The sequence below is a fragment of the Megascapheus bottae genome, chromosome 4, assembly GCF_031878675.1.
Source record: "Megascapheus bottae isolate mThoBot1 chromosome 4, mThoBot2.hap1, whole genome shotgun sequence".
Taxonomy (NCBI): Eukaryota; Metazoa; Chordata; class Mammalia; order Rodentia; family Geomyidae; genus Megascapheus; species Megascapheus bottae.
The window spans coordinates 79,990,429-80,017,368 of NC_143512.1; the positions used below are offsets into that span (position 1 = coordinate 79,990,429).

Genomic DNA, 26,940 nt, shown 5'->3' on the forward strand with positions numbered 1-26,940 from the left:
GATTACAGCATGAGTTACCAGTGCCCAGCCGAGGTAGGTTTTTGAGTCATGCCTCCAGCCCATTTTGCTCTGCTTATTTTTTTAAGTAAGGTCTTGTTTTGCCAGGTCTGCCTTGGACCACCATCCCCCTGTTTTCCCTTCCCACTGCAGCTGGGATAACAGGTGTGTGTACCAGCACCATATCTAGCCTTCTCTGTCAGGGGTGGTCTCTGGAATTTTTATGCCCAGGCTAGCTTGGAACTGTGATCCTAGTGATTTCCACACCTCCACCCAAGTAACTAGCATTATAACATTGAATCATTGATGCCATCCCATTAGAGAATAATTTTTAAATGTGTGTAGAGCTCTGGACTGGCCTTTCCTTTGCCTCTGTTATACCAACAGCTTGTGTTAAGTGCATTGACATTCATTGTCTGTTTCTGGATAGGAAAAGGATTGTATCTTTGAGTGTGAATAGAGTTAATGCTCACACTTAGACCTTTTTATTCTCCTCTTCCCACACCTTTCCTTCCAAAGCAGTGAAAGCCCGTCACTGAGCAGCCATCTGCTACCTGGCCTGTGTGTCTGGTGTGGGTGAGACATGGCTTTCTTGAGTCATTTCCCAGCAGTGGAAGTCTGCTAAGATGAGAGAGGAAACAGTTTGGAAGGGGAGGCAGAAATGAGGGGTCTTAGCAGTTGAAGTCCATCTCAGCAGCCCCATAGGTGGCAAAGCTCAAGCCTTCCATGGTATGCCCCAACACTTCTACCAGCAACTCAATCAAGATGAGATGGTGTTGTGATAAATAGTACCAGGGACTGCATGGTTTCAAAATCTGAGATGTATGTCCTTCCAGCTGTGGAAGCGTGACACAGGGTCTCCGCAGGGCGGATTCTCTGAGGCCCTCTCCTGGGCTGAGGAGGTGGCTGCCTATTCCCAGAGTCTTTACATGGTCTTACACTGGGGCATTTCTGTCCCAATTTCCTCTGAATATAATGACATCAATCAGATTGGTCTTTAACAAGGACATTGTTCATGACTATACGGTAGTACAGTATATAATTTAATATGTAAATATGATACATATACCATAGTTCAATTACTTCTTTGAAGACCCTTCCTATATCTAGTCTTATATCTGAATGATGGGTTTAAGACTTGAAGTATGAATTTTAAAGGAAACATGTCAGCCTAATGCAATACTGTAATAGTTCACTTTCACTGTTTGTTCTCACATTGTGAAATAATGTTTAATAAATTCAAGCATTCTCATAACAAGGTCATATGGACTTGCATGAAACATATTTGATTTATTTGTATAACATGCATAAAACTTATACTTATCCTACAATCTACACAAAAGCCTAACACTAGCTTTTGGTTTGTGTTCCCATGTGGAAGTGGTCATAAAATCAACTGATGAAGAATGTCCTGCATGCAGGTTGCTACTTTCCTTACCTGGAATGAAGGAAGAAGAGAGGGAGAGAGGAAGGGACAGATAAAGGGAAGGAGGGGGAAAAAGGGGAGTGGAAGGGAGGAAAAAACACAGAAGAAAGAAACAGAGGGAGACAGGAGGCAGGGAGAGAGAGGAAAAGGGGGGAAGGAAGGAAAGAAGGGAGGGAGGGAGGGAGGACAGTGCCTTAGACTTTTAACAGAATTCTGTAAGTTCTGGAACTCAGCCCATCTGTTAAAGGAGTCCATATCTTACCAGTGGCTAGTAGCTTACACGGGAAATGAAGCCTTAGCATTAAGGCACCTGCAGTGGTGGATCTAGGGACACAGCAGCCAGGGGCCATGTGTCAATGATGGTCTTACAGTAAGTAAGCAGAGTGGAACAAGTTCATGGGTGAGCAGAAGTCTAACCCTCCCCAGCATAGTCTTTCTCTTTGGACTAACCACACAGGATACCACGTATAATGAGGACGTTGCTTGGTGAAATCCAAGCAAGAAGAGGGAGTTATAGCAACGGAAAGTTTTGTTCTATCTATCCTGTACTAGAGCCCTATGGTAGGTACTGGGCTGTCAAGAAGTTGCATAACGCCATTAACATAGGACAGTCCAACACCATTAACATCAGACGCTCTGAGACACTGGAGTGAGGATTACATCTGGCTGTGCTGGGATATTTTCCTGATAAATGACTCAGAAAACATTTTGTTTTAGTTATAAGCACACAGACACATTTTCATGGCTGATCAACTCCCTCTAACTGGTATATTCTTTCTCTATACTTTTTTTTACAAGGAATTTGGCATTTTCTTATCTTTTCTATTAGGATAAGTCCCCAAAAAGCTTTCTTTTTCAATTATTTCAGAAGACCTCTCTGGCCCCCAAAGGGACTAACTATAATTGTGCAATGTTTTTCTACCATTTGCAAATCATGAAGTAGTCATGCCCATTTCTTCCAATACACTATGTTATGGTTTCCCTTAGCTTGGAAAAACAAGCCTCTAATGCTTTCACCTTAACTATAAATGATTAATATAAATTACCCCATCATGTTATTCCATATTAAAGTTCCTGCTACTTATGTCTGCAAATTTTCATGCATTTAATTATGAAAATTTATGGGATTGAAGTAAAGCTTGTTTTAAATTATATATCTTATAATTTGGCTGTAAATATTGGCTTCCATTAAAAGGACAAATATTAAATTTTATATTTTCCGTGCAATCAACAATTATTCCTATTAGAATGTGAATATGAAAATCTTCTGTTAGTATGAACAAATTAATTCCTTTTAAAAAATTCAGTGAAGAACATTAGTTAATTCCCAATTATTATGCCATGATGTTAAATACTTATTCTTATGGAACACTGAATTACAGGATATTAGCTTTTTGATAAGTAAAATACTGGTTCCTCTGTAAAAATCCTTCATATCTTCTAGATATTAAAAATATAAGTTTTCTTCCTGCTGTAACCAAAATTATATGACACTGCAGAAAGACGAGGTTTACTGAAGAAGCAAAGGAGTCTATTCAGCGTAAACTGGAGAAGGAAGAGCTCACCAAACATTTTCCCACAGCACTTAAATGCTAAGCCTTTGTAGTGTTTTAACGCATATATCTGCACACCACTTCTCTTTCCCCTTTTTAAAATGACATGTTAAAAAAATGTGATGTCAGCATCTTCCGAATCAGGGCAAAGCCTCCGAGGAGACGGGCACACCTTCGTGAGGAGTCTATGTCTGTGGCTCGCACCCCCTTAGGAAGGTCAAATGAAGGTCCTCGGGTTGCCAGGACCTTTTCTTGAGGGAAGAGAAATACAACCAGTGCTAACCACTAGACAGACTCAATTCAGAGATCAGACTCCTGGCCACCGTCTTGTGACGTTAGAGAGTAGAGCTAGTTCCTCAGAATCCACACGATAGCCATGTCTGTTCATTCTGTCATCCTTCCTACTCTTCCCAGAATCTAAAGAATACTTTTCCCTACTTAGCCAAGCACATTTGAGCTGAAAAAGGAGAAAGCCTCCAGAGGCTATTCCATTCTCCTGGGCACTCTTTCCTGGACTAAAGCCCTTCCCGCGTGTCAATGCAGAGCGCTCTACACGAGTACCTGTAGAGTAGTATCAAAAGCTGCTGGGGAGTCTAGTGCCCTGGCTTCCTTCATACTGTTTCTTGGAGCTGTGATATGGAGGCATGAGATGTGCTCTTTCTGACCCTGGATGACTGGGATGACATGGGGGACCAAGGGGCTCACAGAGGCAGGCGGGGTGACCTGCAGGATTGCCCACTCAATAGGCAGATCCCTGGTGGCATTCCTGCCTATGATGGGATTTTCATCTTTGCATAAAATTTTACTCATCTAGGGCCAGGAATAAGTTTGGCCTAGTGGTAGAGTGCTTGCCTAGTATGCACGAAGACCCAGGTTCGATTCCTTGGTCCCACATACATAGAAAAAGCTGGAAGTGGTACTGTGGCTCGAGTGGTAGAGTGCTAGCCTTGAGGAAAACCCAAGGACAGTGCTCAGGTCCTGCGTTCAAGCCCAGCATTGGAAAAAGAAATATTACTCAGCTAGAGGCTAAGTTGGGAAGCTCTCCTGAAAATAAAACTCAGTTTTGCTCAGTTCTGACTAGAAAGTGTTTCTTATGAGCTGACAGAAGCTTCTAGAAACACCAATTAAAAAGTTTTACTAAAGCAGAAAAAAGCCAACAGGCAGCCCTGGCCAGGTTTCATGTTCTTGCGTCTGAAAGATTTTTACAAAGAAGCAGCCTTTCGTCATACTGTGCGGGAATGGCTTGGCAGACTTCAGCACTGGGTGGTGGGGACACAGCTTTTTCTCTCTGTGCCCTGAATTCATTTGTCAGTGGTTCTGTCCGCTACATAAGAGGGCAGACACGCCAGGACTTCAGAGTAACCTCAACGTCCTTCAAGATTGTCCCACAGCGGTACAAATGCATCATTATTCCCATTAATTAGCTCTGCACCAGCAAGGAGGATGCACTGACTGGAGCTAATGAATTCCTACAACTAATTACATTTCTCTTAAGGTAACTTATGACCAGAAAGTAGCTGTGTTAGCACAAAGGTTCTACGTGAGAATGGCGATGCCCAAGAAGAGCCAAGCTGCTAAAGCACCCCCTGTAATCCTTCATAATCATCCTATCTGGACTTGCCTGTGCACAGATCAGTGGTTTTCTTTGGGGTTACATTTTACCTGACCTCATTTTGGACCAACGATGTAGTTGCTAATTGCAGCCTGATTTATATAAACAAAACAAGGGTCCTGCCAAATGAAAGCGTGCTCCTCAGGATGGAGCACTGCGTGTTCTCATAGCTATTTGTTTTATGTGAGTTTAGGTGGAACTCCAAGCACGGCCCTCTGAACTGGGTACTTCGTGTTCTGATAGCTGTCTGTTTTGCACGAGTTGGAACAAATGGAGTAAGAAAAAAAGCACCGCGATCTTTTATGGGCTGCTAGGAGGCGTGGTATGGGGCGTCTTGAGTCTGTCCTTTGCTGACAGGACCTGAAGGGCAGACTCTCTTTAGCATGTAGGAAAGCAGTGTTGAGCAGTTTCTTTCTGGAGCAGAAAGGAACTGTATTTCTTTTCCCTCTACAGCAGCACTATCATCAGGACTAGCAAACATGATTAAATGTCATTTGTCCTTGACCCCTGTCACTCCTAAGGAGCTGAAAATAGATAAAAGAAGACAATACATTCCAGATCTGATGGAGCCCAATGTCTTCAGCCAGTAATAAGCTTACAGAGAAGCTGATGCTGGAGTTTATTAGGATTTCCCAGGGCTTATTTCTCCTTGAAGGAAGATCACTGAGACCGATTAGCCCTTTGCATCCACTCAAGCAAGCCAATCCCTCTTAGCACTCCCTTGGGACCTGAATAGGGGTGCTGCTGGAAGAAAGAATGCCCCCTACTGTAAGCCTCCAGACTTCTTCCTCTAGGCACTTTACTGAGCTATGAAGAGTTTTATTTAGGACAAAAGATATGGAGCACATATGATGGAGCTCCAATTAATCTGATCCGCCTGAGAGGGAGTCCAACAGGAAGAAGAATGAGACCTCTACCTGAGGTTGTGCCTTGGTGGTTCTGTCACAGCCAACCATTTCCTAATTTCCTAGGCATTTCTTTCATCTCCCTTTCTTCTGTCCTTTCTTTATTCTCTCCTCCCCCCTCCCTCCCTCCCTCCTTCTCTTCTCCCTCCCTCCCTCCCTCCCTCCCTCCCTCCCTCCCTCCCTCCCTCCCTCCCTCCCTCCCTTCCTTCCTTCCTTCCTTCCTTCCTTCCTTCCTTCCTTCCTTCCTTCCTTCCTTCCTTCTGATACTAGGGCTTGAATGCAGGGCCTGAGCTTTTACATTCAAGGTTGGCATTGTACTGATTGAGCCACACATCTACATCTATCTTTTATTATTTAAAGGTAAGATCTCCCATACTTTCCTGCTGGGAGTGATTTTGAACCCTGGCCCTGAGATGTCAGCCTCCTGAGTAGCTAGGGTTCCAGGTGAGAGCTACCCTTCTTTTTATTCTTAGTAAACCAAATGTTTCTTTTCTGTTTGCTTTCTTCATCTTATTTTTACCCAATTGTTTCTGGACTTTGCAGATAAAGATTTTATTTATTGAGCTCCAAATAAAATATTAAAATGGTGACATTGGTGACAATATAGGTCTCGCATAAGCAGAAGTTAAGGGGCAAAGAGCTGGGAGGAGTCAGCCATGGATTACACTACAGACTCCCCTCTAACCTGGAACATTAGTGTCCATTACAGATCCAGAGACAAAGAGTCAGTGCAGTTTTGTACTGTCCAAGGCCAGACACCAAAGCAGTTCACTCCCCAAGCTGCCTAGGGAGAAAACACAACTTAGATAGGAATAAGCATTCTATTACACAAGATCAGGTGTTCCCAGGTAGCTTAGGGATATGTTCTCAGTGCATTCCTCTAACTGCTCACACCTTTATCTATGGTCTTTCAAAAACATACATTCAGCTCCAGACTTCCTTTCTTCTGTACCATACATGAGATCAGAATGGTGTTTGTTGACCTGAAGTCAGTCACAAAGAAGTAGTGAAGTAGTGAAGCAGTGAAGCACAAGTAACCGTGCATGTTGATTCCTTGTCCAGAGTGGTCCATCGAGGAAAATGTGCCCCGTTGACACTGCTGGCCGCCAGCTGGCCACCAGACTGCAGATACAGCTGGCCTAGGAAACATGTGTGATTTCTCCCTAGTGAGAGTTCACATCTACTTTTTCAGCTTGCATCTAACTTCCAGGCTTTGCTCTTCTATTCTGCACTCAGCCGTCAAGGAGGAACTCTGAGCACTTAGGAAAGAGGTCGACTCAGTCACGTCAACATGTAATTGTTGTTAATTACCGTGACCTTTTCTATTATTGTCTCCACTAGCACTTAGCAAAATGAGAAAATAACCATCTTCCAAGGATGTGCTTTTAAGACAAACACTACAAAAGGAACCAAAAGGAGCCTTTCTTTCTTTGCTTATCCCAACCCAGAGAGATAAACAAGCTAGCAACTCATTGTGTATACTTCTACTTCCAGAAATGTGTGTTCCCGTGCATGTGTATGTATATGTTGTTATTGTCATCATTGTGTTGAGGCTTAGTTTTCATTCCTCTATTTTAAGTAATTGAATAAGTATCAATATAAATCTATACAAATATTCCTTCCAGCACTGTCCAGGGATTGCCCTGTGCCTAGCAGGAGTTTGTGGCAGAGTGTGGTTCCAGATCCTTGCATCCATCCTTCCAGAATCCTTCCATGTATTCCATCCATGAGTACATGTTTTGTAATGAAGAGTAAATATATTTTTCTCCTGCCCTTCTTTCTGTGGCTTTCTCCTAGGAACAGGAAGTCTTGGCAGATACAGATAGATAGCCTCTGGCTATTCAGATTTATAACCAAGTGTGAACTTTCATTTTTTAGCAGAAATAATGTGATAAGACAATACCAATATACAGCTTGCAAACACATCATTAGAATTAAAAGGTTAGATGACTGAGCCCAATTAGTAACAACCAGAGACTTACAGTCCCACCATTATCGGGCCTCGAGACCAGGCAGGGCCAGCCACACCTGTCACTCAGGTGAAGCTCTTAGGTTCCTTCTGCTAAGACATCCACTGAGCCAGTGTAGCAGTGAACTCAAGAAACCCCATGCATTCACATTATTTACATTACTTACAGAAAAATAATCCCTAAAGATATTCTGCCCAGCAACCTGGAAATGTGTCCCCTTACTGAAAAAGTGATTTTTGCGAATGAAATGAAGGGCTGGAGGTAGGAGATTACTGCATGTTACTCTGCATGAGATACTTAATCCCATGAACCTTAAAAGCAGAGAACTTTCTCTGGAAAATTCTTCAGACAGATCTGAAACACAAAGTATTTGCTATGCCATGTCTGGTTCTGAAGGAGTTGTTCCACAAGCTGAGGACAAAGGACAGCCAGCAGACACTGGGAAATGTCCTCAACTGACAGCCAGCATGGAAATGGGTGAGTCAGTCCACAAGGAAGTGGAAGCTGCTGCCAGTTCGTGGGACTGGGGAGCCATGCGTCTTTCCCAAGGGCCTCTAAGAAGGAATTTAGCCCTGCTGAGTCCTGAGCATGCCCCTGAAGAATCCCTACTGGAATTCTGACCTGGGAGGATGTAGGTTATAACATTCCGAGCTAGTCTGACCATGGCAGCAGTAGATAAGAAACCGATGTGGTCATTAAGGAGTTTCCATATCTTCTCTAGACAGATTCCTAACTGTGCTGATATTTTCCACAGGCAATCCTAAATATCAGAAATAATCTGAGGGATACACAGAGCCAACCAATAGATCATGGCTCTCTTTTCTAACATACTGGTTGTCTTGGGAGAATTCCTGTCTTTAGCATCCTTAAAAACAGCTCTGGTTCCCGGCTTTCTATTAAAAAAGCATTCTCCCTCCCATCCCAAAGTCAAGGAGTGGATTGCTTAGGGCTTAGTGAATAAAGCAGGGCTTAGAATATTACTCTAGTAAGTTCATTTGCTTCAGTGTTATGAAAAGACAGAACAAACAAGAAAAAGCAATGCAGTCTCTGAACAACTTGAAGTACGTATACTATTTACAGTCTTTCCCAAATCATATATTAGTTAGATTACTATATCCAGCATCTGGTATTAAAAAAAAGTCAAATTTGTACACTTGTGCATTTGGTATACACCAAAGCTAATACTGTTCCTGCCTTTCAGGCAACATTTCAACAATGAAATGCAAGTCATGGGTGAATTCATTCCTGATTTGACATGATTTCTCTGTCATCCAGCCCTCCAGACAACTCTGGAGTAGCTGCATTATTTCTGGAGTTGACTAGAGATACACTACAAAGGCTTTGCAGGTCCACAAGTGCTTAACAAATGCCAACTCTCTGCAAGGCACTGTTCAGGGCACTGGTAGACAGGAAGATCATGCTCTGTTTCTATGAATGTGTAGGAAGGAAACAGTAACCCAGCCATTGTAAGGTGTTGAATTTCACTTAGAGCAAAACAGAAAGTCCTAGAGAGGACTTGTACTCCAAATGTATATTTTCAAAATCCCGCTCACTGCATGCACCCCAGCCTAGGTGGGAGAAGAGAGGAGAGAGAATTGAAGAGATGGTGGGGATATGACCAACACTGCCACCAGATGTGCTTTAAAAGTGGAGCTAGCGGAGAGTGACAGGGGATGCCAGGTTGAGCATGTAACTAACCCTCCGCCCGTGTCACCTTGCACATGTCCACAGCTGATCCTGCTCATCCTGTAGCTGTGTCCATGTGGAAGACAGACAGAGAACCCGTGCTTTGAGACTGCAGCAATCCAAGATATCCTTGTGTTTAAAATTCAAATGACTCTGTTTCCTGGAGAACGGTAGCCTATTATCAGCTTAAATGAAGTCATGAGATCAGTAGATCTATTAGTCTCGAGTGTATAATAGGCACAGATCTGCTTTCTGTGCGTATTTTAAACAAGAAGTTGAATCTACTCTTACCTTTTTTTGTGACTGTCTTTTTCTGGGCTGTTGAGCATATCTCTACATCTTTCCCACTTCAGTCCATATATGAAAGGATCAGCCATAAGGATAATTACTTAATTACATTAAGATGATCTTTAGAAAAATCTTGAGTTACCTGCTTCCATCTTTCAGACTATTTCTCTGAGGCAGTGATACCTTCACTTCTGTTTCTGTAACGTTGTTGTATATAGGTCTGCTCTAGCATCACAAGCACTGCCACCATTTTCGAAGAGCAATCAAACCTCAATGACAACAGGCTCTGGGCAGGCCCAGAATGAAGGTCAATCCTCTTCTGTTTCCTAGTCATCTCAGGATGACCACTGTGCTAGCTAAGGTAAACTTTTTAAACATTCGCACAACACTAAGAGTGACACTGGTACTACAGGGACTAAAAGCCCTTGAACAGCAGTACTGGTTACTCAGGGAGGGCAGGATATGCAGCAGACCTCAGTTCCTCATGGCTGTCCTGTGACTTGTTTTTCATAATGCTTGGTGGCTCCTTAAAGTGTCTTTCACATTTGCCCTTTCTATGCTCGTTTATAATCCTTGGATTTTTGAAGCATCACTCCCCCATGACGGAAGCTGTAAAAGGAAATTGTACACCCACTGGTGCCATTATCCAACATGCAAGCTGAAGGCCATCTGTTGGCAGTAAACCAGGAAAAGTCACTCTTCGGTGTAACCTAGAGTGGTGAGAACCTTATTTAGATTACCATTCCTGCCACAGGAGGCCCTAGAAGTCCTAGTGACTGCATTTTATATTGCTATTCAAAGCATCTAAAATTAAAAAGAAACAGAAAGTTTGTCGAATGTAAAATGAACGAATAGCAGAAATGTGAACAGGAATTTATATTAAAAAAAAACAATTTTTAATGAATAGAGTGCTTTTCCATTGCTTCAAAGACAAATGACTACAGACTAGGCTAAGAACAATATTACTGCCTCAGCGTTCTGTGTTGTAGAAGTCTAGGTTCTCCGCTTGGAGTCTCTCCTTCCTGAAATCAAGGAACCATGTGACTCCTACTGAGAATGCCTGTGAAGATCCGACTTCCAGCCATGTTCCCATTGTTGTCTGCATTGAGTTCCACACAGCTGCAGACCGAGAGCTCCTTGTCCTTGTTGGCTGTTGGCTAGGCATTGTTATCAAATTCTAGAGGCCACTCTTGGCTGGCCATGGCCTCCTTCCTTCAGCCGGCAAGAAACAACAGTGGTTCTCCTCCTTCATTGCTCCCCACATCTCCTCCCGTTCTGCCACAGAACTCAGTCTGACACTTCTGATTTCTTTTCTGCTTGTAAGAATCCATGTGAGTACATTGAGCCTAGCAGGACAATCTAGGCCATGTCCTCTTCTCTTATGGTCCTCGGATTAGTTACCTCTGTATCATCTCAAAGCCCTTTTACAGCAGCACCTAGATTCTCACACAGATTTACCATGTGGGAGTTAGGCAGCCCTGACTGAGCAGAGACTTAGCAGATGTCACTGTGCATTTGCAACTTTGGTCAAAAGTAGCAATTCAAACCCCTTTATGAACTTTCTTCAAAAAAGCTGCCCCCTATTTTCTTTCAGTAAGTCGTTCAATGATTTTAAAAACGTATTTCATTAAGATGAAATATAGATCCTTCCCCTTTTCAGAAAAAAAGATCATCTTTTGTTGTATTCTGATTTTTCTCTTACATCGAGTACAGATATCCTCTTATAATTTTTCTTCCTGGTTTTACACCTCACCATCTCCAGACATTTTTTTTCTCCTCCAACACTGGACCATACGCATTCTGTATAGTTTTAACTAATCATTAACCAGATATTGTGTTAGTTTACCAATCAGAATGACACTCTTATCTCTGGCCTAGTTTCTGGAGGCAGTGTTTTTCTACTATTTATCACATCTTTGGCTCAAATAAGACTATAAAGTGAGTTTTCAAAACTTTAAGATTTATGAGATAACAATATAGAGATTGCTAAATATCTAAGGGAATAAACAGAAGTGTTTGTATTTTTAATTCCTTCCAATTTGGACAATTTTTTGCTACAATAAAGTTCAGAAGCATTTTTTTCAGAGATATATAAGAAATCTGTTGTAGTCATTTTATGCTACCATAGCAAAGACCCATTGAATAGTGGCTTATAAACTACAGAATTTTATTAACAGCTTTTACAGACATGAAGCCTGAGATGAAAGAACCAGCGTGCTCTCATGAGAGACTCTTCTGGTCCAGAGAGATGAAGGCTCCTGGGTCTTTGCAAGGCACAAAGCGAGCTATCTAGCCCTCCAGGGTTTCTGTTACAAAGGCACTTATTCCATTCACGAGGTCCCACCCTCATGACCTAATAAATTCCCTGCACCTCTTCATTCCATCACGCTGAGAGGATTTCAGCCTATAGACTGAGGGTGAGGAAGATACAGAAATATTCAGGGCATCACAAAGAACAAAAGTGCAAAGAGGTATGGACACAGCGGGCCCGGAAGCCTGTGCTCCTCCATCCCAATGTGAAACCCATTCAGGGAGATGCTCAGCCATAGACTCAAAGTCCCAGAGGATAACCATAGTTGGGGAGATTAGAAGGTTGTACAGAAGGAAAACATAAGACACAGAGTATAAGGTTGTTCTTCACTTCTAAACACACTTTCAGTTTGGGGGTAGCTTATTGTTACTGGATAAGCTATGAGTAAGTGATCAAAGCAATTGTGTAAACAACAAGTATGCCTCAAGGAAATTCTTTACCATCTAGATATAAGCGAGCTTCTCAAAAAAAAAGCACATGGATTCTCATCTTTAATAAGTCTTTGAAGTATGATTTGTTAAAAATTCCTACAAGTAGACAAATGGAAAGATTACCTGACTGCCTGTGGAGAAGTAGGTGGTGAACTAAAGTAAAAGCTAGATTGTGTTAATAACTATTAGTGATGCAGAGTGCAATGCCAAATCCTGAAGGTCGCCAAGCCTGCAGTCTGACATTTAGAGACAGGTAGTCAGGTACTGATAATCCCTTAGTAGTCAGTTTTGCTCCTCTACTGCTCAGAGGCTGCAGAACTCCATACACAGAAAATGGGATCTTGTCAGCATTGATTTGTCAAGCCACTCAATGCTTGTTTTTCTGGAAGCTGCCTGCATACTGAGCTGAATATTTCACTTCTTTTTTGCAATGTTTCCCAGCATACTAATTTTATGTGCACACACACACACACACACACACACACACACACACACACACTCATTAGGTTTTTGTTAATTAGCAAACAAGGAATAAATAAATACTGGAGAAGAGGAGTATTTCATTTTTTAACTTAATTTGCTTTTGGCCCATGCTATTTTTAACTTACATTTTTAATCATTATTCTAAAGGTGATAATACAGAGTGGTTACAGACACGTAAGTCAGATAATGAGCACATTTTTTTGGTCACTCTCTCCCAGTTTTTCCCACCCACAAGTTATATAGTTCCTTTTCAACATAGTGTCTAGTGGGTACCGCTGTTTCATTTGTCCACCAGCCTTACTGCATGGTCTTTACATTTATAATTGGACCATCACCCACAACTCATTTAGCAGACACAGCAAAGCTTGCTGCAGTAGTGAATATGCCTGATGGAAAGCAGAGGAGCCAAGGGCAGGGTTTGAATCCGGGATGCTTCTGATGTGTGATGTATGATGTGATTAATCTGCGTTTCAGATCCCACTACACAGGCACAGGGGGAAAGGCCTGGGTACTTAGGAAGTAGAGAGAAGGTGGATTTTGCCATGTACTGGGCACAGAGCACCACTTCATCTTCAGAAATGGTCAAGCAAAGATGGAAGCCCTGTGATGCAACTCATTCCTTTAATACTTGTTAGGTCACAGCAACTGTGAACGGCAGGTGAGTGTTAGAGGAACACAAAAGACCACATGCACAATTAGGTTCTCAGTAGTTTGAGCCACTCAGCATTCACTCTTTTTATCCCCTTGATTTCCTTGTAATTTAGCCCAATGGGAAACTTTTAGCAGACATTTCATAGAGCAGTTAACTCTGTGGCGACCATCAATTTTAATTGGAATCATGTAGCTAAAGCCCCAGGTAGTGCTTCACAGCAAGAGGGTGTCTTGTAACTCAGGCATTCCTGGTTCTGCTGTGGGCTTCTCTTGAACAATGCTCCCTGGTGCATGGCTAATTCCAGAAGACCTGGACTCAGGCACTCTCAAAAAGGGGACAGTGTTTAGCAGTCAATGAAGGAGAAGCTCACCTATCTCTTTCTGTTAGTTTGCATTGATGAGGGGCTCCTTCTGTGGGGTGGGGGGTCAAGGAATGAACACAGCAGTGCATGCTGTGACTGCAGAATGGCAACAGGGTTTTCTCCTCACCGCAGTGGGTAGCTGGTCTTTGGCCACTAAAACGTTTAGTCCCTGCAGCAAGTAGAGCAATTAGCAAATGATTGTCGTCATCTCATGTATAAAGAAATCACCTTCCTTGGGAGAAGACAGTCAGGTGCCTACTAGTCCACACAGCAAGTCTCTGCTAATCTTCATACACACACACACACACACACACACACACACACACACACACACAAGAGGGAAACATTTCTCTAGGAAGAGTTCTGACTTAGCGGTGACCGGGCACCAGCTCTGTACACAATGCATAGTGAGAGGAGTCAAGAGCTCTTCAAGTCCATCAGCCTTCCTTTATTTGTTCCCCAAAGACATCTGCAGCGGTGCAGCAAGGCGGATATGGCGGACACTACAGGGCACCTATGGCTATCATTATTGACCATGTTCTGGGAATATGCCTACAGTGATTTCAGGTGCAGTGTAGACCCTGCGTGAGCAAGGCCAGGACACTGCCTCAAATTCTCTACCCTGGGAACCACCCCTCCCATTTCTCAGGCAGATATACACTATCGGCCCCAGATCTTTCTTTTTTTATTTTTTATTGTGATTAATAGAAGGGTTACATTATATTCACCAGATAGAAGGTGCACAACTTCACAAACATTGATACCCTTTCTCATGACATGGTCCCCATTTCCCCCTCCCTCCCCCCTTCCCTATCCAATTTCAAATAACCAATTAGGTTATATAAAATATATCAGATAACAAGGTGAAATATTGTAACAATATGAGATAACCAAGGGATGGCAAAAGAGATGAGAGATAACTCAGTACATTAAGGACAGTAGTCACTCATTATACGACTTTTGTTTCCTTATACTGGAGGTCCTTACATTTACTGTCATACTATTTCAGCCCCGGATCTTTCTGATCACTACATGTTCACACTACATGTATGTACAAATACATTATATATATATATATATATAATATTTGCCTAACCATCCAGAGATACCTCCTGAAAACTCCATCTTCCAGGAAGGAGATGGATGTAAAACACTGGGAATGCTGTTAAGAAGACTTTCATTTACCCCTGAGCATAGCTAGCTCTAGGCTCTGTATTTGCTTCCCGTTGCTGCTCGTGAGTGAGCTCAAGCTTGGTGACTCGCAGCATGAGTTTATTGTCTGGCAGTGTGTGCCAGACGTTCACACTCTGGTGTCACAGCTTCAGATCAAGGGGTCATTGGGCTATGTTTCCCTCTGGAAGTTCAGGGGAAAAAAATCTGCTGGCTGCTGGCTATTTCACATTATTGGCAAAAATCCAGTTCCTTGTGTCTGTGGGAATGTGGGTCTGAGATGTTTCCTGGCTGGCTATTAGGTCAGCGCTTCTGTAGCTCCTGGCTCCTTCAGTCTCATGTCACCCCATCCCCCACTCCCCTCCCCCTGCCATGTCAGCACTGTAATAGTTGTACCTTCATGTTTGGAATATCTCTGATTTCAGCCCGAAGACAAGGATCTCCATTTCAAGGTAAATGTAATTAATTACGGCCCACGGGAATTATCCGGGAAAAACCATAGCTCCATAGTCCATGTAAGGCCACCTGTTTACAGATCCCCAAAGATTAGATCCTGATGGACCTTTGAGAAGCCAGTGTTTGGTAAACAACACTTGGTCTTCTGACCCTTGTATCTAATATACTTTCATCTCATCCAAAGCTCACATTAAAATTTCATCCCATTGAAACAATAATGCAGAGTCCAGCATTCAAAGATCCACTTCTGAGTTCTTGGTTAAGATTCCAAGTTAGCAACCTATCTGGATATAGAGACAAACAGAGTGAAGTTAGTTTAGTTGACAGAGCCCCTATGTAAGAGCAAACGTATCTCCTCTCAGCCCATTACAGGGAAAATTCCTGATCTCAATGTGGATGTTTCTGGGTAGAAAGATCTCTTTAAAATGTAGTGTTTTTCACGACAACAAAACCAAGCACACTTCATGGGTGAGAGCCCTGTTGGGTGTAATTTCCAATTTCCACACACACTCACATCAAATAATTGTTGATAAATTCATTAGTGGCTGAGAAGCTAATTACATGGCCAGATAATTAAGATGATCCATGCTCCTATTGTACACAGATCTCCCTTTACAAATTTACTGCTGTTGCTAGACATTCATTCTGGGAGCTCTGACCACTGGTTTCAATGCTGTCACAGTTGGGGCAAGGCCGAGCTGTCACAGTTAACTAGGTGGGCGTTCTCTGCACCCAATCTTATTAGGCAGAGCTTCCCAAATACCCGTCATTCTACACACATACTGTCTTACACACATAGTAGACCATTACATGACTTCTGGTGAGTTAAAAAAAGGTCTTAATGTCCACCTCCTGCCGTGGCTCAGACAGCTGTTCTCTCATGGTAAACGAGGACATCAGGACAGCTGAACCCATGAAGCCCACCAGCTACAGTGAAATCAGAGAGGACCTGGGCCTCTCTGTTTTTGTACCAAACTCAAGCTGACTAGACTGGAGGTGTTCAGAGGAGCCTTTGCCACGTGCTTCAGGAGGATTCGCAGCAACTCTGGCCAGCTCCCTGCACTAGGTACCCTTACTCCTCTCAACATACACCCAGCTGTGATCACCAAAAATAGCTCAATACCCTGATGTTGTCACATGATCCCCGGGGTGGGGGCGGGACTAGTTAAGATTCCCTGTTCCAGAAAGGACAAACCTGGGGGAAGTCATGTGCTCTTTTACTTGATGGTCTCTTTATGTGTTTTTACTATGCAAGGAGATAGGGACAAGGGACACACAACCAAGCAGGTGAGCTGCTGCTGTTCATCTGCCCTCACAGGTGATGGAACATGCAGGAAACATGCTGAAGCTGACGCTTTCCTACATGGGATGGAGGCAGGATGGGATGAAGGGGCTCGGAAAGTTCTAGAGTGAATATGGAGTGCTCTATAAATGGATTGCATGTTGAAGGCGTGGTCCCAGCTGGTGGCACTGTGGAGAGCGGATTAGATCCAGGGGGAGGGGGGGAGTGCACTAAACTCATGAATTCCATTGCAGTCATAGTTGACTGGGGAATGAGGAGATGGGGCTTAATTAGAGGAAGTAGGTCTGAGGGACATCCCTTCAAATAATGTATCTTGACCCTGTCCTTCCATCTTTCTGTCCCAGATTCCTGGCTACCACAAAGTAAGCTACTTTCCTCTGCCACTCCTAATAGATTGCCTTACAACAGGCCTAAAACACAAGCCAAGTGCCCATGGACTGAAATCTGTAAAGTTGCAAGATACAGTAAACCCTTCCTATCTGAAGGTGTTTTCTGTTTCTTTGCTGTAGTAATATAAAGCTAACTGAAATAACACGGCCTTGAGGATGTGCACACAGGATATCTGATTGAGTCCCTACTCCGGTAAAGGACCAAATTAATGGGTTAGTCGTGGAGAGAAGATTTCAGGTGGAAGGGTCATCACAGCTCTGGAATGGCTGACAACCTTTCAGTATCCATGGTTGAGGGTTGAGAGCTTTCAGCTCCGCGCTGTGGGTCCTGAGCCCTGTGGGTCCTTTTGGGTCTGGTGCTCTGGTCACGGGTAGTTTCTGCCTCCTCTTCTGTCTGTCTTGTTAAGCTGGTGTAAGATTGTACAGGAACATGGCTTTCTATTTCTGCTTTATTGTGGAAGTCACCAGTGCTTCTAGGAATAACCTCAGCTTTGGTCCTTGCCACACTCTGAGCAAGCACAGCTCCACCCCTAAACCTAGTGCAGGGCTTCAGAAACTAGGCCTAACTCCCACAGAGATCTGGTGGCCTATTATCAATTGGGAGATGAGACAAAGGGGCTCAGTGAGCAGCGGTCCAGAACTGTGCAAGGTTAGTCCAACCGAGAAACAATAAGAATGTACATACAATGATGGAACCAGGGCTCCAGAGTGTGAGGGGTCCCCTGATTGTGCACTGATTGCAGAGGAAGCTAGACCAGAAAGGCCAATAAGTGGGTCAGATGGAAGGAAAGAAAGTGACAGAGACTGGGGAAGGGAAACTAGTCTCAGGCCTGAAGTGGGACTATCTGTCTCCAGCCACTGAGCTGTACAGTTCTCTCCAGCACTCATAGCACACAATCTGTAGTATGAGCATCCAGGAGAAAGAAAGCACGTGTCTACAGATGAATGATGTTCCTCTCAAAGCAGCCTTCCATTCCTCTTGGCTGCTTTGAAAATTGGACCTGTTCTTGAGGCATCCACGGTAGGAATTGTTGTGTCAGATACAAATTACAGCCCAGCAGCTTGTATTCCCATGGAGTAGAAGCTCTCTTATACGTAGTGAGCATCTAGCACAGAGGAGAATTAGTGAATTCCAATCCAACAGAAGAACTGAACATACTTGTAACAGCCAACAACTTGTATGGAGCATCTAAATGGACATGTCAGGCGCTCTGCTGACACATTTTCCACCTCTGGAAGGTACCTCTGTAGTCATCAGGTTACAGCCTCAGTATCCAATGCAAGATCTATGGTGAGTGACCAGTGATGGAGATTTCAAGAGCTGTGAGAGTACAGAGGGAACAGCTAATCACCAATAAATTGAGTCCCCGGAAATCCTATCCCTGGAATTTTTTCCCCTGTGGTTTCCCATATGCTAGCCATCTGCAACAGTCACCTCTTTCCTGTGAAATTGTGGTTGTTCAACTGAACATATGGTATTAAGTTCCACTGTGGATCCTTGGAGAGCATTGTGTCTTCAGCTTGATTTAAGTAAGCTCACTGAGTGGCAGAGGCTCAGAGTAATGAGATGTCCAGCCTCACTGAAGACAGGAAAATGAAGCAGCTTAACTGGTTGCCTTGGAATTGAAGAGACTGTTGCTTTAATAGGAAAATGTAGACATGGTTTTGCTTTAAATCTATTAAACTAAAAAGACGACAGAATCCTAAGTAGAAATTTCCAAATGACCTCTCCCAACTGCAAAGGCAATTAAGATCTTTATAGAAAGGACTTATAGATGCTAAACATGTTTGTGCTTTAAAAAAATACTAGCATAAATTAATTACAAAGGGGTAGATTCTGAAATTTACAGTAATAATCAAAAGTAAACTTTGGTCATATCCACCTATCTCTATTACTCTTTATTTGTACTTTGAGTACATAGTATACAAGTATTATTCTAATGCTGCTTTTGCATAGACATTTGCTGCACTAATTTTCTAACCAGATATGGAAATTGTCTCCCACGTGTTGGACAGAAGATGATGTCAAGATAATGACAGTGGAGAATCTTGGGTTGAACATTGGTTCACTGTCAAATACCTAAGACTATGGCTACAAGAAACCACTGAATGGCCAGTGCAAAACATTACCAGGATTTTAATTTTTTCGTATATTTTTATTGTAATGAAGGGTTACATTATATTCACCAGATAGAAGGTTCATTACTTCACAAACATTGACATCCTTTCTCATGTTTTGGTCCCCATTTCCCTCCCCCACCCCTGCCCCTCGTCTTGTTTTCCCCCCTTCCCTATCCTATCCTAGGATCTTAATTTTAAAACAGTGAAGCCTGATCTCAAGACTCATAGTAAACATGAACAAAACTTTGAGCTGTGTTAAGATTGTGATATTTGAAGCTTAAATATGTACTGTTCTTAACATCATTTTTTCTTAGTCATAAGCTAACAAGACTCTGACTTAACTTAATGAAAAGTTTTTAACAATGATAAAAAGCTGAATATCAGAATGAAAACATACATCTTCTGTTGAACAGGGTAAAGGAGGATAAGAAAGTCTCCTTAGCTTCAATATAAATGCAAAGGCCCTCTTAAAATATATTCCATGCATCTCAGTGTAGTTATTAAAAGTAGAAACCTAGCCAGGTGCTGGTGGCTTTAAACTTAGCTACTCAGAAGCTCAAAACTGATCACAGTTGGAGTATAGTCAGGAAAAAGTTTGTAAACCCTTTTCTACAGTTAACTACAAAAAAAAAGCCAGAAATGAAGCTGTGCTCAAGTGGGTGGTGCTACCCTAGGTGATAAAGCTCAGGGCCAGTGACCAACCCCTGAGTTTAAGCCCAGAACTGCCACCAAAAGAAGAAAGGAAGAAAGAAGCAAAAGATCCTGTGCGCGCTGATTCACAAGTTGCAGTCGAGGTGTCTATGTCTTGTCTGATTCGGTCGAAGCTAAAGCAATATTCTTGGTGAATGTTGTAGAAGCAGAGAAGCTTTCTCAGGGGATGTCCCCTGGGTGAGCACAGAGGAAGTCACTGATGTCCCTTGGCTTTGCAGGAATGTAAGTTCGGCTGGAGAGGAGGCCCGCCGCCGGATGCGGGAGTGCGACGGGCTGACGGACGCCTTGCTCTACGTGATTCAGTCTGCGCTGGGCAGCAGTGAGATCGATAGCAAGGTTTGTAGTGTCTTCAGCCATTACGCTTGCTAAAGAATAAAGGCAACCAGGAAATGGGACCCAACAATGAATAGCAGCCATAGAGAGTCATGGTCATACTTCTGTTCTGAGCTCTGTCGTCACTCCACATTACCTAGGCAGGGCTTTTGGTTGTCACTTCAACATGGAGTGAACATCCAGATTATTGTATGTTACTCAAAGCATAGATGTTCCAGCTGAATGTGTCAATTTTGCATATCATAGTACCCCAGATCTTCTGATTTTATAATGTCAACTTTCAGGAAGAGAAAGTATTACAAGCTATCAGTATGAGCCAGGCACTGGTGGCTCACACCTGTAATCCTAGCTACTCAGGAGACTGAGCTCTAAGGATCACAGTTTGAAGCCTGCCTGGGCAAGAAAGTTTATGAGACCCTTATCTCCAATAAACTACTCAGAAAAGGCTGAACTGGAAAAGTACCAGCCTTGAGCACAGAGAGGCTCATGGAGAGAGCCCAAGCCCTGAGTTCAAGCCCCAGAACCAACAAAAAACAAAAACAAACTATATGAATAATTACTCTCCTACGTTCTCTTTTAAATAACTAACCGTATTCATTGTCATTTTAAATGCCTAAAAGATCTGTTTAAAATGACACAAGGCCACATCAATGCATGTGACAACATGTTAAATTATAACTGCTTTAGATCACAAGCCCAAAGAGCAGTGGGTGTTGGGTTTGTCTTGATTCACTTCTTTCGATCTCATAGTAAATATAAGTTACTAATCTCAGATCTTGACAGAAACACCGACTTTACCATTAGTCTTCAGAGCCACCCTAACTGGCAATGGGAATGGAGAGCAGCATCCTTGGCCTCTACTGGCCAGGTGTCAGTTATAAGCCACCCCAGAACTACTGAACAAAAGAGACACTCTGTGTCCTGGGAGGTGGGGGGCAGACGGGGCCCTGACTGTGAACCCCAGCTTCAGAGCATTTCCTCTCCCTCAGAGTGGCCTCTGGAGCTCGAGTGAACATGTCTGCCCCACTCCCAGGCCCACTCTCCAAATTGGAGTATCCCACTCTGACCTCCAGGCTTGTCCTTGAACATGAGTCAAGGACTCATGGATTGAGAACCCGCCTGAACGAATGGAACCTTCCAATGGACCAGTTGGCGATCTAGCTGAAAGTGATGTTGTAAAGTCAGATTACAAAAAGAAGTCAAAAGTAAGTGATTCTGTGAACTGTCTTGGTGGGTGAGTGAGCCTCGCACTTCTTAGCCTTGACCACAAATTCAAGTTACCAAGAAATTTTTTAATTACTGACATCTCAGAATTCCCAAAGGTTGGAACCCAACAACTCAGAGTCTCAATCACCTGGTGCCCCAGCACAGTGTTCAACAACACTGCCTGTCACCTCATCCCTCAGCCTGCTGGGGTTGCACGCATTCCTTTCTCAAGTTATTAACTCCAAAGACAATCCACAATGTAGTAAAAAATTAACATATCTCTTTTGTTTATTTATTTTGTGTGTGTGCGGGTTATGGGGTTTGAACTCAGCCTGAGTGCCGTCCCTGAGCTCTTCAGCTCAAGGCTACGTCCCTACACTGAGCCAAGCCCCACTTCCCATTTTCTAGAGGTTAATTAGAGATAGAGTTTCAGATCCTTTTGAGCCCAGGCTGGCTTTAAACCTTCATCCTCAGAGCTCAGCCTTCTGAGTTGCTAGGATTACAGGCATGACTCACCGTGCTCAGCTTACATGCTTCTTTTTTAAAAAGCTCTAAGAACCATTTTAAACCTTTCAATAATTATTGACAAGAAAATTAAATCCCTAAAAAAGTGACTAGTCAAGATGTCTGGATTATTTACAGAGGCATGTTAATATACGAGACACAGATTCACTGCTGCAGCTAGGCCAAGCAGTTTATTACTCACCACAGTGAGAGACCAAGGCACTGGGAGGCAAAGCCATACAAAAGAACTTTCATGCTATCTCAACAGCCAAGTCAGGAGGCCGGGGCCTCAGTCAAGCTCCCCGGCCATTATCATCTCTGAAGTTTCCACCATCTCCAGGAATACGTTTTGAGAACTTGCATGCACCATGGCACAAATACCATCTTTCTGTTTTTTGAGATGATCAGATTTGCCACAATCTTGGGACACCTATTTCAGTGCCCACATTTTCTCCAGAGGAAGAATAAGGAAGAAAAAGGAGCTTTCCTTGTGAGACAGAAGACCAAATACCCCTGATGAGTAGAAAGATCACTGTGCCGGGCTGGACATCAAGATGGGCCCCAAGCAATACCCTAGTCCTTCCCCTCCAGCCAGAGGGACATGCCACGTGACCTCTGTTCCTGACATGTCTTCAGTAGCCAGCCAGGGCTATGGAGTTTTAGCATGTCGTTATTGTGCCACTCTTTTCCATGCAGCCCCCCCACCCCCTTGTTCAGCGTTCAGCTACTTCAGAGCTCTCACAGCAGCAGGAAAGGGGAGAATATGAGAACATATGCTCCTTAAGGCTAGAGAAGCTAATGAATAAAAGAGTCTGGATTCTGTGCAGGCTTGCCGCTCTGCTGCTATAATTGGCACAGTTTGTTGAATGGGTAACATATGGTGGAGACTCTGCAGATGACTTCCGAATGAGCCCTTTCTAATAGGAAAGAAGGACTCTGAATGACCCTGTGACCAAGAAGAATGGCTAAGAGTATTGTTGACAGCAGTGGGCCACAAGCAAAGCCACCAGCTGCCACTTGCCTTCTGCTGCCCTGGTCTTTTATTTTTTTTTTCCCATTTCCTCTCCTACATTCCTTCAGAGAATGGTAGCTTACCTAAACCAAGTCAGACTGTGACACTCCAGGAAGCTTAATGAAGGGTAGGCATTTCATCCCTGAGGAACCTCTCTCCTCTCCCTTCTAGTCCTAGTCTCCCCTGTCCCTCACCCTTTCTCGCTCCCTCTCTCTCTCTTTCCTGATCCTCTCTCCCTCTATGCTTTTCCCTCTCCTCCCTTTCTCTTTCTCTCTTCTCCCTCTCTCCCTCCCTGCCTCTCTCTCCTTTCTCCTCTTTCTTTTCCCTCTCACCTTCTTCCCAGATCATCTCCCAGCCACAGGGAGATCATGAAGCATTTCTGAAAACTGCAGAGCTACTCCCCAGTAGCCGTCTGTTAAACAGAGGCGGCAAAGCCCCAGGGAGGATGAACAGCAGGATGAGAAAGAAGTTGATTCTCCCAAGTCTTTGATGTAAGAAAAATCAGTTTGAGATGATTTGAAAATGGTTCTGACTTGTGCCATAACATTTTCCTTTCAATGAGAGACTTTTCTGTCTTTCATGCATCGGCCCATGTTTACCTGCTTTCATGCTGGTTCCCTTTTTGAAGCTTGAAATAGGAAATCAAGTTGACTCAAAGCCTATGGAATTAGCAACCCTGAAACCTTGAAAAGCCAACAAGCAAGGTCTAGAATGGCAAAGGCTCCAGAGACAGATCCTGAGAATTGGTTTTCCTGGTTGATTTTCACAACTTCCATCCCTCTCCTCCCCTGGGAGATAAAGGGCACAGGCTGCAGCTGGCTTTTACCAGGCAGGATTTGGGTAGCCTCGTCTCTGTCTGCCTCAACCCTGACCCTGCACCTCTGTGAGATGCAATCGGATCATCTGCCTCCAGTGGTGGTAGCCACATAGAAAAAAAAATGAAAACTCCAGCGGTGGTCGAATTTGCACAGTAAAATTTAGCTCCGTTTAGGATTCTTTCTAAAATGCTTTGGTTTCCTTGTTCCTCTAGTTCCTCAAGGACAGAACAAATATTAAAGGGGGGCAGTTTTGTGTGCAGACTAACTGTTCTGCAGGTCAGAGGCTACATGCTTGAAGCTGTGTAGAGGATGTAGTTTCTGTCCTGGTTCTGCCATTGTGTCAGCCCAGGGGTCAACGTCCGGAGATGATGAGAAACGCCCGGGCATGTGTTTTCCAAAAACTGTTACAGATTACAAACAACACATTGGCTCTGCCTCACCAGCTGCCATTTGCCCAGGCCTCAACCCACTGGGGCAGTTATTAGAAGGGATATTCCAGAATCCCACACTCCACTTCCCATAACAGCAGCAGATACTTTCTTAGCAGGTGCAGTTTTTCAGGTACTGTGTCTGTAAACTCTCATAACACCTCGTAGTAGTCTTGTGAAGCCAGTTCTTCCGTCTCCAAGCACAATTCCCAAGTGAAGACACTGAAGCAGAGAGATGAAGTACATAGCTTGCCCAACGGCAGAGCTGGCACTCAAACCCAGGCCAAGGCAACTACTTACTAATAGGTCTTTTGCCCAGATCCCAGACTGGGCAGTCTCCCAGCATTGTAAATGACTGTGTAGTGTTTGTTGGGCCCCAGGCATTCTTTTGCAATGCTTACATGCTGCATTAGTGTCCTATTGCTGCTGGAACAAATGACACAAATTCGGTCATGCATTTATTAGCTTACAACTGTAGAGATCAGGAATCTGAACTGGGTCTCATTAGGTTCAAATCCAAGTGTCATCCGGACTTCTGGGAGTTGTAGGAGGTAAGTCATTTCCTTCTCTATTCCAGTTCCTGAAGCCCACTCACATCCCTTGCCTTGTGGCCCCTCTGCCATCTTCCAAGTCAGTGGCCCTTCACATCCTTCCGTATACACCCTCTGAACTCAGCCCTTCTGCTTCCCTTTTTCATTTACAGGGTCCTTGTGATTTCACAAGTTGCATGGATAATCCATATAATCTCCACACGTGACATTCAGCCAGTGAGCATCCTCACTTACATCCACAGCCTTGATTTCTACCTCCCCAACAGAATCTAACACACTCACAGGCTCTACCAGGGACTGCGGACCCTGCCTGTGTCGGAGACATTATTCTACCCACCAGGCGCGACATCTGCTCAACTGTAGGCTCCTGTTGTGACCATAGTACAGAGGGATATTGAGTTCTGGAGATAAGTACCTTGCCGAAATCATATGATAGTGTTCCACACATGTCTACCTCTATAGCAAGAACACTTACCTCTGTTTAACCTTTTGCTCGGAAAATGGGAATGGAAGCCATCCTGAAAAAAAACTCATGATGAGCCAGCACATTTGTCTGGAACAACTCTGCTTCACACCTGTTGCTCTTTTTTTTTAAAAAAAAAAAGAATATTTTAATATATTTTATTATAATTAATAGAAGGGTTACATTACATTCACCAGATAGAAGGTGCATTACTTCACAAACATTGCTACCCTTTCTTATGTTTTTGTCTCCATTTCCCTCCCCCCACCCACTCCTTTCATCTTGTTTCCCCCTTCCCTATCCTATTTCAAATAAACATATATACAGTATATCAGATAACAAGGTCAGATACTGTAACAATATGAGATAACCAAGGGACAACAAAAGAGATGAGAAATAACCTGTTGCTCCTTTTAACACCCAGAAAGTGGCTGGGTAAATGATGATTGCTGGTGACACCTCCAGTACTAACTGAAGTCTGGTATCTGCACCTCTACAAAGAGACAGGTTTAGGGATTTGTCTGTAGTTACAAGTTTTTCTCCTCACATGTGAATTTCAATCCATAATGGCCAATGTTTATAGAAAGATGATTCCTTTCTTAGCTGAGAGAACCAAAACTTCTCTAGGTTCTTTTCAATGTAGACCTGAGACCCAAAATACAGGAGTAGCGGTTTATGTATGACCAAGCTGACTGAAGTATAGTTTATGTACCACTGAAACTTCACATCTAAGCCCTTTCAGCAATCAACAGGCAGTATGAAACAATGAATACCAGGAAATTGCAACATGTTTTGAGTGAGGGAGGCAGGTGAGTGGAAAAAGCAATGGTGGACAAATACAGTCACAGTACTCAATGTACACATGTGAGAAAAGGAAGTGTAAAGGTTGATGAGACTGATGAAGATAAAGGTAGGAAGGTGGGGTGGGGGAAATAGTGGAAAAGAAGACTGGGGTCATGCCCTAGATGCATAAATAGACTTGTGAAATTGGAACCTCCTTCTACAGCCAGCTGTAAATTTTTTACAAAGTAAACTGAAATTAAATTCTTCCCAAAAGAAAAGTGTGTACATAGAGAGCAATTGCCTTTCCAGAGTGGAGGTGTGAAGCTCTGTCTAGCTTTTATTCACTCCTCTTCTGTCTCCTGTTCTATTTTTTTTTGGGGGGGTGTCCTCCAGACCGTTGAAAACTGTGTGTGCATCTTACGGAACCTCTCCTACCGGCTGGCAGCAGAAACGTCTCAGGGACAGCACATGGGCACGGACGAGCTGGACGGGCTGCTCTGCGGCGAAGCCAATGGCAAGGATGCTGAGAGCTCCGGGTGCTGGGGCAAGAAAAAGAAGAAAAAGAAGTCCCAGGATCAGGTGATGTGGCCGGCTGCATGCCATTGTCCCCTCCCACACTCCGGTAGCCATCGGATGGCCGTGTGCAGAGCATGTGCGAAGGCGGGAATGCCTCTGCAGTTTTCTTGTGGCGGTGGTGTAGCCTAGCAGGTGGACTGTAACTAACCTCTTCCATGTGTGGAAATTGCAAATCAAGGCAAAAGCCATGCAAGGACCTGGCATACTCAAGCATCCCCGGATTTCAAGGGCAGGGGTAGAGCCAGGCGTTGGTGGTTCTGTGTTGACCTGCAAGTGTGTGAGGTCCTTGACATGGCCAGAGCCATTGCTGTGCTCATGGCAAGATGCTCAGAAGAGGAGAAGGGAGTTCCAGAGACACTAGAGACCCAGACACCAAACTCCATGTGTATGTTCCGGCATATTTTCAAATACTGGGCTCTGCATTCTTGCTACTGCTTAGAA

At 43.6% G+C, this 26,940-nt stretch overlaps 1 protein-coding gene across 3 annotated transcripts in view; it reads left to right on the forward strand.

Annotated features, from left to right (window-relative positions):
- Ctnnd2 (catenin delta 2) overlaps window positions 1–26,940 on the forward strand; it is a 770,274-nt gene that overhangs the window by 624,291 nt on the left and 119,043 nt on the right. For all 3 annotated transcript variants that reach the window (XM_090332125.1, XM_090332127.1, XM_090332126.1), the window contains exons 13-14: window positions 20,044–20,161; window positions 26,317–26,502. In XM_090332125.1, coding sequence (XP_090188251.1) covers window positions 20,044–20,161; window positions 26,317–26,502 — 304 coding nt within the window. The remainder of the gene's footprint in view (window positions 1–20,043; window positions 20,162–26,316; window positions 26,503–26,940) is intronic.